Below are 15419 nucleotides of genomic sequence, written 5' to 3' on the forward strand. Positions count from 1 at the left end.
TTTTGTTCAAATTGCTTTTGTTGCCAAGATAAAAAGGGGCTTTATCTACATTAAGACTATGGTTTTAAAGTGTATCTGTAAACCAGGGCTTAAACTATATTTTCAAATCAGAGCATTCAGAGTATGCAATAAATAGCTTTTGTTTACCACCCCCCATTCACATCCCCACTCCCACCCCAATGCAATAAAGATTTTTGTCATGTCATTTATGGAAAATAAATAAGAGTTTGCATTTTCCAGTGTTTATCAATAAAACTATAGATATTAAATGAATTGCCAATGCATGTTTAGCTCTCTCCCTTCTCTTTAAATATTAATGAGCTAGAGAATTATAAGGAAGTTGGGAACCAGAGTTTTCTGACATAAGTAATACTTTGTTTTGAAGAATGAATTGGAAATTTGAAAAAATAAAGACTTTTTTTTTAGCAGGATATTCCTGTCTTGATTTCTAACATTGTATTTAATAATTTAACTTCTTCTATTGGTTTGGGAATCTGGCCCCTAACCTCTGAATGATTGTGGCGGGACTCTGGATTAGAATACAAATACTGTACTCAAAACATTCACTGTTAACACATAGGATAAACTGGAAAGCAATGTAAAATAATGTAGCATATAGGTTGTTTTCGTGCTGTGATTTAATATGACCATATATGTAAGTAATAATTTTATTTCTCTTTTTCTGAAGTCTGCATTTTAGAACAGTGGTCATCTGGTTGACATTGTTTTCTTCAGTTAACTTGCACTGTTCATCCTGTTTTCATGTGTCCCATCAGAATTCTAATGCCATTCTTCTGATCCTATTTGGAGAACAGCGATTCCCTTTTAGCTGGTTCTTCTGGTTAGTCTTTCTAAAATGCTGCTTTCTATATTACTCATTAATTTAAGACTCATTGTTGCCTTCCTATTGACTAGCACATGAGCGCCAGACTTACCCTGATATTACTTCCCTATCCTCCATGCCCACCTTTTATCATCTACTCTTCAACACAATTTCTCACTGTGATCAGCTCTATCTAGTAAGCTTTATTCATTTCAATTTTTTTTTTTAGGACTGAATTGAATGAGAGCTATAATCTGTAAACATGAATGATTATCATAAACATAGTGCTGACTTTTTTTTTTTTCCTAAAAAAAAAAAAAGAATAAAAAAAAAAGAATGAAGGAGAGGAATAAAGAGAAAGAGGAAGAGGGAGAGAGAACGGGGGTGTTGCTTTATTGCCCGGGCTAGAATGCAGTCTAAAAATGGGTATGCCTGTAATTGTGCTTAATAATAGAGACATGGAAAAAAAAATGAGGGAAGAAAATAACAGACAAGCAGCCAACCAATATTTCATTTAAACCTGTAAATAGATGTGACGTGGTACTGATAAGAGTGTATATTTTGTGTATTTAAAGTGGAGAGTTCTATAAATGTTAATTAAGTTTACTTGTTCCGGATCTGAGTTCAAATCCTGGATATCGTTGTTAATTTTCTGTCTCATTGATCTGTCTAATATTGATGTTGAAGTGTACCACTATTATTGTGTGGGAGTCTAAGTCTCTTTATAAGTCCTATATATCTGGGTATTCCTGTATTGGGTGTGTATATATTTAGGATCTTTAGCTCTTCTTGTTGCATTGATCCTTTTATCATTATGTAATATCCTTTTTTGCTTCTTTTGATCTTTGTTGCTTTAAAGCAACTTCTGCTTTTTATTTATTTATTTATTTTTGCTCTCTATTTGGTTGGTAAATCTTTCTCCATCCCTTTGTTTTGAGTCTTTGTGTATCCTTACATGTGAGATGAGTCTGGATGCAGCATACCGATGGGTTTTGGCTTTGCCTGTCTGTTCTTTGGACTGGGGGATTTAGTCGATTTAAATTTAGAATTAATAATAATATATGTGAGTTTAATACTGCCACTTAATGTTAGCTGGCTGTTTTGCCTATTAGTTGATGTAAATTCTTGATTATGTTGATGCTCTTTACTTTTTGGTATTTGTTAGAAAGGCTGATACTGGTTGTTCCTTTCTATGTGTAGTGGTTCTTTCAGAAGCTCTTGTAAAGCAGGCCTGGTGGTGATGAAATCTCTTGAGTGCTTGCTTGTTCACAAAAGATTTTATTTTTCCTTCGCTTATGAAGCTTAGTTTGGCTGGATATAAAATACTGGGTTGAAAGTTCTTTTCTTTAAGGATGTTGAATATTGGCCCCCACTCTCTTCTAACTTGTAGGGTTTCTGCTGAGAGATCTGCTGTGAGCCTGATAGGCTTGCCTTTATGGGTAACCTGACCTTTCTCTCTGGCTGCCCTCAGTATTTTCTCCTTCATTTCAACCCTGGTGAATCTGGTGATTATGTGCCTTGAGGTTGGTCTTCTTGAGGAACATCTTTGTGGTGTTCTCTGTATTACCTGGAGTTGAATATTGTCCTGCCTTGCTAGGTTGGGAAAGTTTTCCTGAATAATATCCTGAAGTGTATTTTCCAGCTTGGATTGATTCTCTTCGTCACACTCAGGTACACCTATCAAGCGTAGATTAGGTCTTTTCACATAGTCCCATATTTCTTGGACACTTTGCTCGTTCCTTTTTATCCTTTTTTCTCTAATCTTGTCATCTTGTTTTATTTCATTAAGTTGGTCTTTGACTTCTGATATCTTTTCTTCTGCTTGATTTACTCGGCTGTTAAAACTTGTGCATAGTTCGCGAAGTTCTCATGTTGTGTTTTTCAGCTCCATTAATTCACTTATATTCCTCTCTAAATTGTGTATTTTTGTTAACATTTCATCAAACCTATTTTCAAAGTTCTTAGTTTCTTTGCATTGGGTTAGAACAAGTTCTTTTCATTCACAGAAGTTTCTTATCATCCATCTTTTGAAGGCTACTTCTGTTAATGGAACACACTCGTTCTCCATCAGGCCTTGTTCCATTGCTGATGAGGAACTGTGATCCCCTGTAGAGGGAGAGGTGTTCTGATTTTGGGTATTCTCAGCCTTTTTAGGCTGTTTTCTTCCCTTCATTATAAATTTATCCTTCTGTGGTCTTTATAATTACCGTCTTTATAATTGGGTTTCTGAGTGGACATCCAACTTGTTGATTCCCAGCGCTAAACTGAGCAACCCACTGCGCCGGCCAAAACAGCGGCGTTATGATTGATTGTGCTTTTCTGACTCTGCACCAAGAACCGCAGCACCAAGGTAGCAGCAAAACTGCCTCGCCAGCCGCAAGAGTCACGCTGGCAACCCGTGGGGCTCCTCCGCTGGGAATCTCCTGGGGCGTGAGCAACAAAAATTCGTCTGAAAGTGTGGCGTCCTCTCGTTCTCTGCGCTTTCACTGGGAGCTACAATCCCGAGCTGCTAGCGATCAGCCATCTTGGATCTCCCTCCCCCTCAAATTTTGTTTTTTATGATGCTTTCCCCTGTTGGTTGTCATGCCTTTCTTCATCTTCTTAACCTATACTAATTTTTCTGTTTTTAAAGGCCTTGCTCATTACCCGTTATTAATTATGCTTATATTTAAAGTCTTTGGTGGTAAATATTGCTCTCCCTTTTTAATAGGTTAGATTTGTTTCCTAACCAGATTGTCCAGTTACCGAGATCAATTTTGACTTTTGTTTTTAATTCGCACAACTTAGCACATTGTTGGATATATAAGGAGGCTTTCTCCAATTGGAAACATATTTAACAAGGCATATTGTGGTTTGCATATGTGTTGAGAGGGTGGCAGTTAATGCACTGGTTTATATACCAAGGAATTCTTTATCTCTGTATCGTATAATGATGGAGTATGGGAAAAGCATAAGTCAAATGGGTCCATTTTGACTACACACCCTCTTATTCCCAAGAAAACTCTAGGCATGCTATTTGGAATATCAAGGTATCTTAGTCTCTTTTCTCTTGCTGTAACTGAATACCAGAGACAGAGTAATTTGTAAAGAAAAGAAACTTTTTTTTTTAGATGGATTCTCACTCTGTCGCCCGGGCTGGAATACAGTAGCATGATCTCTGCTCACTGCAACCTCCCAAGCAATTCTCCTGCCTCAGCCTCCCGGGTAGCTGGTTTTACAGGTGTCTACCACCACACATAGCTAATTTTTGTAGTTTTAGTAGAGATGCAGTTTCACCCTATAGACCTGGCTGGTCTTGAACTCCTGACCTCATAATCCACCCACCTTAGCCTCCCAAAGTGCTGGGATTACAGGCATGAGCCAACACGCCCAGCCGAAAAGAAACTTATTTCTTACAATTATGGAGCCTGGGAAGTACAACGTAAATGGGCTGCATCTGGTGAGGGCCTTCTTGCTATTGGGAAATTTCTGTAGAGTCCGAAGACAGCACAGGCCATCATGTGGTAGTGGAGCTCACAACAGATGGCCAAACTTTTTATAACAAACCCCCTCTGGTGATGAATAGCCCACTCCCTTGATAACCCATTAATCTGTGAATGGCTCAATCCATTCTGGGGGCAGAGCCCTAGTTACCCAGAGATTCTACTTCTTAACATTGCTACATTGAGACCAAGTTTCCAACATGAACTTTTGGGGAGCACATTGAAACTTAGGTTTTCTGTGACAGATGGCTTATAAATATTGCTGTGAACACTGTACTCTTCAATACATCAAGTATTTCTATGTCTATCTAAGGATTCTTCTAAAAGCTGAATGCAACCCAAGTTTAGATAGTAATATAGGAAACCAGTTCACTGAAGTCCTGAATTTCCAAAGTATATTTTTGTTTCTGAAGTTTTTCAGGTTAGATTCAGCATCTTTAAACAGAGTATAGATTTATCCTTTTTACTCACATCTTTATGGAATAAGAACAGGCTTTGAGTGAATGAGTGAATTGATTAATCTTCAGTCCATTTATAATCATCGAAAAGAGCCAACTCATCATTTCTGCCAAATCATACCAGTAAATAAGTAGCATGCAGAATATGCAGTACCATAGGAATAGTCAAATGTATCTCACCAAGTAAATATGTGTTTTGAATGGACCTCGGTAAGGGAGGTACAGAAATTAGAAAAGTCACGATTTTAGAGTAACTATTGACATTTTGCATTTATTCACTGAGTGAACAGATTTTATATTAGAAATGGTTTATATAACTAAAAATATTTTTTGGTTCATTTCATTTGATACTGCCTCAGAGTATACTGGAGCCACTCAAAGGAGTTCTGAGTTGGCGATTCTGTTAGTGAGAGTATAATAGAGGGATAAGAGAAGAGAGCTGAGAAAGACATCAACATTTATGGGGAAATTATAACAAGAAAAGGAATGACCTGAGAAGAAGTTGCCAGAGAATACAAAAGAAAATCTGGAGAATGCAATTAGAAGCAATGAAAGAGACTACTATTTCAGTGCTCTGAGGTTAGACGCTACCGAGTAGTCATTCAAAATTCCTGAAGAATGGCTGTTAGATTTAAAATCATTAAGGCAAATCACTGATGTCTGATGTCCCTTCTAAGATCAGTTTCTGTTAGCTTGGTGGTAACACATGCCAGACTATAGTGGGTTGAGTTGTAAACAGGGGGAAAGAAGTGAAGAAAGCAGATTCGGCAACTCCTTCAAAAAGCTTGGCTCTGAACTAGAGGAATGAAAGCAATAACTAGAGGGGAAATTAATGTCCAGGGCGAATGACATGGTTGATTTAATGCAGAATCTTAAGCTTGCTTAAATGTTGATAAGAAGTATTAGTGGAAATGGAGGAGATACAAATACAGGAGAGAGGTGTAATAGATTGGGGTCTCAGGAAATAGAAGGAATCATCTATGGAGCAAGCTTCTTTGGGAGGGGCTAATATCCAGAACAGAGATGGGAGAGAGATTAACCAGAAATAGTAGAAGGAGTTCTCCATTTTACTGCTGGGAAGAAGGAAAGGTTAGTTAGATAAAAACAAAAAAAGGGGTTGCCTGTCCAGAAGTGACATTCATTTCCCTGTGAAGTGGGAAAGGTTAGGGTAGCAGAGGAGAACTGGAAAGCACTGGAAATGTGAGAGAGATCAAGAAGGTTTGAAAAGAGTACTTTACTGTGAAAGGAGACACTGTAGGATTGCTGGGTAAGAAATCCGCGTGATAGAATCCAGCTTAAGCCTATTATGGTTAATTTTTTTTTTCTATAACAAATGGTTTTTTAAATGAGGGTTTAACATAGTTAACATTTTAGTTACTCATTCATTATGTGAGTATTTCTCCTTATGGCTAGTCACCACAAGACCAAAAGTTTAACCAAAATTTATGCAAAATTTTGTGCAAATTAAACTTGTATATTGTGTTTTTTGTTTTGTTTTTTGAGACATAGTTTCACTCTTGTCGCTCAGGTTGGAGTGCAGTGGCGCGATTTCAGCTTGCAACCTCTGCCTCCTAGGTTCAAGCGGTTCTCCTGCCTCAGCCTCCAATTAGCTGGGACCACAGGCACCCACCACCGTACCCAGCTAATTTTTTGTACTTTTAGTAGAGCTGAGGTTTCACCATGTTGGCCAGGCTGCTCTCAAACTGCCTGCCTCGGCTTCCCAAAGTGCTGGGATTACAGGCATAAGCCATTGCGCCCTGTCTATTGTGTTTTTTAAAAAATGACTTAAAAAGGCCAGGCGGAGAGATTACTTGAGGCCAGGATTTGAGACCAGTCTGGCCAACATGGCAAAACCCCGTCTCTACTAAAAGGACAAAAAAATTAGTCATGCGTGGTGGCATGCACCTGTAATCCCTGCTATTCAGGAGGCTGAGACACTAGAATTGCTTGATTCTGTGAGGTGGAGGTTGCAGTGAGCTGAGATCCCACCACTGCACTCCAGCCTAGGTGACAGAGCAAGACTCTGTCTCAAAAATAAATAAATAAATATTTTGAAATGACTTGTTTTTATATAAGCAATGCATTTTTATTATAAAAAGTTTAAATGAGACAAAACTAATAAAGAAGTTCTAAAAATTAGTAGCTCACTTCACAGAAATTCTTATTAGCATTTGGTCGGTGTCATTGAGAGAGAGAAAAGACTTTATATAAATGTGATCATATAGTATATGTGCTATTTCAAATAGACTACTAAATTTTATTTTGAGTTTGAAAAAAAAAGAAATAATAGAGAAGAAATTACTGAACGTCAGGTATTTTTTTTTTTTACAAAAGGTACAAAAGATAGGTTCTTAAATGATCCATTAAGCCATAAGAGAGAATTCTGAAACCTTATGTAAACTTGATTTTTTTTCTTTTTCTTTTCTGTTTAATCACCCAATTTGAAAATGTGTGACTTGATTTTAATGCTTGTATGAACATAGTTTTCTTCTGCTGCTCTTGATGTTATGTGTGTTGTCAGTGATTTTGTATCAGTTGGTTTACCAGCCTGCAGCTGGTCAAGTGTACTTTTTATTTCAGTGTTTATTTATGCCATCTTATTTGGAATGTGAGCCTTTGAAAGTGACTATGATTTCTAAATAGGCCACCTTATTGACTGATAGGATCACTTTCACAGACTGAGAAATCTTAGGATGTCTTACTTTATATAATTAGTCCACTTAGAGAAAGAGAAAATATTCTCAAAATTCAAAAAGCTAAAATTTAGCTCTTTTGGACTCTTGAGTTATAAGAAATTTTATCTGTCTTTATCTCTAAATAGTATCTGATGGTTGAATACACCCTCCTTCTTGAAAATTTTTTTTCCCTCACTCTCATAAGAGCATACTCCTAGTTTTTCTCTGACTTTAGGTCAGTCCTTCCCAGTCTCTTGTGAGTTCTCCTTCCTCAGACATCTGAGTGTTGGAGTGCTCTCTCTAGGTGATGTCATTCAGATCTGTAACTTTAAACACATTTGATAACTGTCAATTTTATATCTTCATTTATGACTTTATATCCTACATCTAGCCTATCTCTAAAATATAGTCCTAGTACATACGTTTCTCTCCTTCTCTACAGTCTTATTTCAGTACCACTCATCTGGTTATCTCTCATTGGCACCAGTGCAGCCACCTCCTAATTTTGTCTGCAGTCACTCTTGCCTCCTCTCTTAGAATCTGTTCTTTTTAAAGTAGCTAAAGTGACCTCTTTAAATCATAAGTCATATCTTGTCACCCTGGCTTCCCTTTATTTAAAACTATCCAGTCAATATCCAGACTTCCCATTACAGCTAGAATAAAATCCAAACTCTCATGGCTTACAAATGTATGTGAAGTACGTTACCTCTCCACCTTAAACTGTAATCTACCATCCTCTGCCCTGGTTCACCTGTACTGACCATATTTCTGTTTCTGAAGCACAGAAATTTATTGCTATTTTAAGGCTTTTATACTTCTTTGAAGAACACTCTTCCCTCAGATCTTCCCATTACTGCCTCATTCTGGCCATTTGGCTCAGATGTCATCTCAGAGAAATCTTCCTGCCTATCCTAGCTGAAGTATTGCACACCTCCTCACTCTTCTCAGCACGTGCATACCTGTTCTATCATCTTACCCTATTTTATGTAGACTGGCACCAAAAATAAATTTCACAAAAACCATATCATATCCTATCATCATCAATATGATTATAGTTAGTATTTTCAGGCATTTCTCTTGATAGCGAGTTATTTTACCAGAATATATGATTGTTTTTATACATATTGATCTAAATGTAATACTTATACGTAATGACTCACATTTTTGGCTGAATTTATTTGAACAGGAAACTTGGTCACTAATGTAAGTGGAAAATTGGTATTACTTGCCAAAATTGAAGCTAATAAAAACAAATACAATGAAAACTGCAGTTTAAACATTTTTTTTAATCTTTAGAAGCTCTGAGACTTAGGCTTGCTCTGTTGATAAAAGATGAACATTAAAGACCAACCGCATTAAACTGAGACTTTCTTGACATGGAAAAATTGAAAGAGAATTGTAATGAAAGTAACTTTCTCATCAAGCAATTCAGTGTAATGTAGTGTAGTCTGTCCTCTGAATTTACCAGTGCACTAAAACAAAACACTATTTTAGTTAATATGAAGTTGAAATAACTTAGGCCATGGACTAAGGTAAAAGTGTGCTAGTGAACTAATGAGAATTTCTAGGCGAAAAAAACCTAGAAACTCTGTTTATTTTAATCCTTTCCAAGGTGAATTGAATAGTATGAAACTATATTATTCAAAATTAATGTTTTGAGTATATTGCTGAGGAATTCTTCTAAATTACCAATTCCTACATTATAAAAAAAATGTATTTCCCAATTACTGAAAGAGTTTTGTGTGTTGGGCTCTCTGCTGAACACTTGACATATATTATCTGATTTAATCATATCCATTCTCTGAGAGGTAGAAGCATCTTCATTTTAAAGATGCTAAGATAAGATCTATAGAGGTTAGGTAATTTGTCTAAGATTCTATGATCAGCAAATCTATGTGATATATATATATATATATGTGTGTGTGTGTGTATATATATATATATATATATGTATGTATATAAAATATATTCTGTGAACTCAGATTTGCTGATCATAAAATTGTGTGTGTGTGTGTGTGTGTGTGTGTGTGTGTGTGTGTGTACAAAAACAGGGCCTTACTCTGTCATCCAGCATGATCACAGCTCACTGCTTGACCTCCCAGGTTCAAGCGATCTCCCACCTCAGCCTCCCAAGTAGCTGGGACCACAGGCATGCATCACTATGCATGGCTAACTTATTGATTTAGAGACAAGGTCTTGCTTTGTTGCCCAGGCTGGTCTTAAACTCCTGAGCTCAAGCGATCCTCCTGCGTCAGCCTCCCAGAGTCTTAGGGTTATAGGTGTGAGCCACCACGCCTGGCCTCAAAGACTATATATTCTTAAGCACTAAATCTTGTACTAAAAAAGACAAGGTGCAAAAAAATGCTATGACATAAATGTATGGTGAAGATGGTTGACCCAGAAGCATGTCTTTGGAAAAGAATCTCTAATTTTTTAGCTCTAAGAAATGGGAAATTACCCAAATGGCCACCAAATTGTTTGGAAACTTTTATTTTACGGCTGTTCTAGGCCTGTTCTAGTGTATTCCATTTGACAGGATAGCTTTACTGTTCCCTTTATTTAATTTTTATCTTAACATTTGACAATTTTTTTTCAGAAATAAATTTAAATTCTAATTATGGTATGTTACCACCTCACAATACAAATGAATATAATAATACTAACCTTGGGGCAGGGGAGCAACAGTGCCACCAGAGTATGTAAAGTCTGTGTTTTTTTTTTTTTCTTATAGTAGGGGGAATAGATTAGTGATGACACAGTCATAACTCCTTTCCTAGGCTAGTCCTTGGTAGTGTCTAGGCAAGGTACAATCTAGAAAACAATTTGGTTTTTGTTTTTTGGGGGTTTTTTTGGCAGGTTTTTGACTTTGTTTTTGCTCGAGACAAAGTCTTGCTCTTTCGCCCAGGCTAGAGTGTAGTGGTGTGATCATGGCTCATTATAGCCTCTAACTTTTGGCCTGAAGCAATCCTCCTACCTTAGCCTCCCCAGTAGCTAAGACTATAGTCACACCCCATGCCCAACTAATTTTTTTTTTTATGTCTTCTAGAGACAGGGTCTTGCCTTGTTGCCCAGGCTGGTCTTGGACTCCTGGGCTCAAGGGATCCTCCCACCTTGGCCTCCCAAAGTGCTGAGATTACAGATGTGAGCCAACCTAAAAGATAATTTGAAGGTTGCAAGATAGACACATGATTTCTTCCCCTCCCTCCTTTATTCTGTTTTTCTCTTTGGATTGGTTTAGATCATCAGAGGGCTTTTTTTGTTTGTTTGTTTTGTTTTTTTGCTTTCAGAAGAATTGCAGTAACTAAGTTTCTCCCTATTATCCACTTGATTAAAATTGAGGATTATAATTAAGAATTGCCATTTAAAACCTGCTAATGCATTTACTGTAGGGATGTTGTTGAGGACATCACTGTAGTTAGTCATTGGACCCTACACAGAGACAACTATATAGGATATTTTTCATTCTGAGTGTCATAGAAAGCTTAGTCACTTCTATAACTGACAATATTATTTGTGTTGCTTGACTGCCAGGAAGCTTCCATTTTTATTTTCCTATTTTATCATGCTATTTGCATAAGATACCTCACATCTTGACAAGAAGTAAATAATATTGTGCTTTCAGGGAGACGTCTCTCATATTTTCAAAGATTCGAAACATTTACCTAAACCACTGTCTATTGTATTTATTAGCAAAACATAATATAGCTCCTCATTTCTGCTAATTTTGCTCATATGAATTTGACATTAAATCGTACATCTTTGTATGCAAAAAATACTTAAATATTACTTTACATACCTATACTTTAATTGTAATAGTATACTTATGTTTTATTACTATTACTGAATAGTCCACATTAAGATACAACTTAATTATTTTTAATTCTGGGAAGTTATATTTAAAAACTATTTATAACCTGTAACAAGAGTATCTTGGTTTTTGGTATTTAAGAATGAGCTATGTTCACTGTTTCTCTTACCAAACTCAGTCAAACTCTCTCATTATTTCTTTGATACCTCTGTCTAAAATAATTGATACTTTATGTTTGAAAACATCTCATTTTGAGACTATAATCTAATTGGTAATTTTAATGAAATTAATTTGTTTATAAATGTGTATATTGTTTCATGGGTATATCATTGCTTTCTGTTTGTAATATTTCTCAGTATTTGTTCATTTTTTATGATACTGTTCTTTATCTGGTAATTTGAGTAAATCCCAGTTGAATTATGTTGCCACATTATGTCTTCAAAAGGGCAGAAAGTCAGTACACATGCTTCAGTAATATCTGGTTGTTTTACCCTTATGTTTCCAGTTGGCAATTTGAAATTATGGCTTCAACTGCACTTTAAATATGTGATAATAGCATGTGTTTCTAATAAGGGCCAGCATCATTTTGTTCAGATAGTGTGAATGGTTGTCACTCATATATGACAAATGCACCTTCATCTGCTTCTTTGATAGCCCCCTAAAAACCATACCCTCAAATCAGGCCGATGAAATTAGCTGCTGTGTAAATTGTGTGTCTGAGTGGTTCATTATCTAATCACCGTCAGAACCATAGTGATAAAGTAGATTGAAGCAGGGAAGAGGTCTGCCAGATGATTTCAGACCCCCCCCCAAATCTGGTTTCCCTTGGAAACCCTAATCATGCAGTTTAGAACTTCAGTCTTTCATGCCTGGAATTCAGTATCTTTTAATGTACCAAAGTTGGAAATGCCAGTAGTTCTGGAACATAATTTTGTTTTTGTAAAGACTATAATTTTATTTATTTAAATCAATTTTTGAAATATTGAGGCTCTTGAACTACTCTTTTGTTGCTAGTAGCTTCAGTATTACTAAATGAGGGAAAAAATGCTGTGTCCTACTTGCCAAGAAGCCAGAGTAATTTATTTATTATATTTATTTGTTAACCTTCTAGGGATCTCTCACTCTAATCATAATGAACCCTCTGTATTATTTGTTTATTGAATTGCTTCCCTTTAATTCATTTCAGGTGCTTTTGAAGATGATGATATCACTCATGTTGAAGGAAGTGTAGATCCTATTCGAGATATAGAAATAATACATGAAGAGCTTCAACTTAAAGATGAGGAAATGATTGGGCCCATTATAGATAAACTAGAAAAGGTGGCTGTGAGAGGAGGCGATAAGAAACTAAAACCTGAATATGTAAGTAAAAATTTCAGCTTCTTTAAACACTCAAGAGTTTATTTTTCTTGATTAAATGTTTAAAATAATGCATATGACATGTCTAATATGGGTATGGAATTTTAGAAGCCAAGGGTTATTTCTGTGTAAAAAAATTGTTAAGAAACTTTATTTTAAAACAACCGAGGGCCATGGTGATAGGCTATTTAGGGGGTTCTGAGCAAGCAATAGCTAGCAGTAATAATGAGTGTTTTATATGATTACTATGTAGATCTTCAAGTTTTAGTGTGAATAAGATGTGGTTTTATGATGAAAAATTTACGGGATTTGGAGAAATGACTCATACAGGTTTCATGGATTTGAAGAAGTGATTTATACAAGGAATTGGTTCTCCATAGGGGTTGACTAAATGAATACACTCTTAAAGTAGACAGATCATTATACTCTTGTATGGAATGAAAACATGCATCATTGCTCTTAATATTCAAATGTGTTTTCACATTAGAATGAATAATTATTAGTAATGTTATAATAAATGTTACAAAATGTATTTTGAAGCTTTTAGTTTACATATGATTGAATTGTTTTTAACATTTAAAAAACAATGCCCTGGCTGGGTGTGGTGGCTCATGCCTGTAATCCCAGCACTTTGGGAGGCTGAGGCAAGTGGATCACCTGAAATCAGGAGTTCAAGACCAGCCTGGCCAACATGGCGAAACCCCATCCCTACTAAAAACACAAAAATTAGCTGGGTATGGTGGCGGGCACCTATAATTCCAGCTACTCAGGAGGCCGAGGCAGGAGAATCACATGAACCTGGGAGGCAGAGGTTGCAGTGAGCAGAGATTGCGCCACTGCACTCCAGCCTGAGTAACACAGCAAGACTCCATCTCAAAAAAATTCACAGTGATGGTCTCGTAAGATTATAACATCAGATTTTTTCTATACCTTTTCTATGTTTAGATACACAAATACTTATCATTGTGTTACAATTGCCTACAGTATTCAACACAATAACATGCTGTACAGATTTGTAGGAGCAATAGGATATACCATATGCCCAAGAGGTATAGTAATCTGTACAATCTATGTTTGTGAAAGTATACTCTGCGTTCTTTGCACAAGGACAAAATTGCTGAAAGACATATTTCTCAGAACAGTATCCTCATCATTAAGCGCTGCATGACTGTAGTTTCTTTCTTTGGGAACTGTATCAGGAGACACACATCAGAGAGTAAGGAATTGAAACTCGCAAGAGAAAGTAACCAACACAAAGTATGTAAATTAGCAGATTACCCCCATGGGTAGCTGGGGCTCAGTCCAGCTAGGAGCCTCTGGAAAAGCAGTATGGAAAGTTCCCTGTAATTTTCTACTGCAAGAGTGAGGAAGCTGGGATAATTATCGACCAATTTATACAGTTAAGGCTATGGGTTACTCCTAGGAGTGTTAACTTCCTGGTGCCTGATGTCTTTGTGGTTTGATCATAGAGTTTAGGCAGACTAACAAATGCTTACCTTAAGCCATCACCATGTATTGGACCTGTGAGGGCAAAGGGGATATGGGCAGGGTAATCCTGTAATCCCAGCACTTTGGGAGGCCAAGGCAGGTGGATCACCTGAGATCAGGAGTTCAAGACCAGCCTGGCCAACATGGTGAAACCCCATCTCTACTAAAAATACAAAAATTAGCCAGGTGTGGTGGCACACACCTGTAATCCCACCTACTCAGGAAGCTGAGGCAGGAGAATCACTGGGACCTGGGAGGTGGAAGCTGCAGTGTTCCAAAATCACACCCCTGCACTCCAGCCTGGGTGACAGAGTGAGACTCCATGTCAATTTAAAAGAAAAGAAAAGAAAAAAAGTGGATACCTATATGATTATGATATCAACTGGTTACTGTAGGGAAGTATCTTTTAGAAATATATTTCTTATGTTCTCTAGCAAATGGTCTAATAGCATAAAAATGTAATAGAAAAGAGATCGCTACTTGAAAGTTATGAGAAAGATAGGCAGGTTATTTTGTTTACCAGGTATTTACCTGATTATTTTTTAATATTGTTGATTCTTCCTGTTCATTAAATGTATCTTTTTTATTTTCTGGGTAATCTTTCATAAATTCAACATTCAAACCTCTTTCTCTATGAAGTTTCTAGTTTCTAGATTTGGATGTCATTTATATTTTTATGTTAATAAGCATGAAAGACTTGGGTTAAATATACTCTAGCATGAAACATGAGCCAACTTTTTAATGCTAAAGCAGAGCTTTTCCTGACAGCAAGTTTGATCTATTCTGATATAAGATATATCTTTCTGCTTCCCTGATTCAAGCGATTCTTCTGCCTCAGCCTCCCGAGTAGCTTGGACTATAGGCCTGTGCCATCATGCCTGGCTCATTTCTTTTATATTTTTAGTAGAGACGGGATTTCACCGTATTGGTCATGCTGGTCTTGAACTCCTGACCTCGTGATCTGCCCGCCTCTGCCTCCCAAAATGTTGGGATTACAGGCGTGAGCCACCGCGACCGGCCAAGATAACACCTTTCATAATGAGTCTTGCTGTCTGGAGTAAAGCCCAGGCACTAAAGAAGGCAGTAGTGGGATAAGCATTTTCTCTTGGTATCAGCCAGGTGTGTTTGTTTCTTGGGTTGCCATAACAAGCATCACAAACTGGATGGCTTTAAACAACAATTTCTTCTTTCCCCATTCTGGAGGACGAGAAGTCTGAAGTCAGGGTGTTGGCAGGGCCATGCTCCCTCTGAAGGCTTTATGGGGGAGAAGTTCTAGCTTCTGGTAGCTCCAGGCATTCCTTGCCTTGTGGCAGCAGAACTCCAAAT

General features: G+C 37.0%; 1 protein-coding gene across 2 annotated transcripts in view; it reads left to right on the top strand.

The window, feature by feature from the left end:
* OLA1 (Obg like ATPase 1) overlaps window positions 1–15419 on the top strand; it is a 174435-nt gene that overhangs the window by 95062 nt on the left and 63954 nt on the right. For both annotated transcript variants that reach the window (XM_032292921.1, XM_032292920.1), the window contains one exon: window positions 12433–12608. In XM_032292921.1, coding sequence (XP_032148812.1) covers window positions 12433–12608 — 176 coding nt within the window. The remainder of the gene's footprint in view (window positions 1–12432; window positions 12609–15419) is intronic.

The sequence above is a fragment of the Sapajus apella genome, unplaced genomic scaffold, assembly GCF_009761245.1.
Source record: "Sapajus apella isolate SASKATOON/1434 unplaced genomic scaffold, GSC_monkey_1.0 scaffold28, whole genome shotgun sequence".
Taxonomy (NCBI): Eukaryota; Metazoa; Chordata; class Mammalia; order Primates; family Cebidae; genus Sapajus; species Sapajus apella.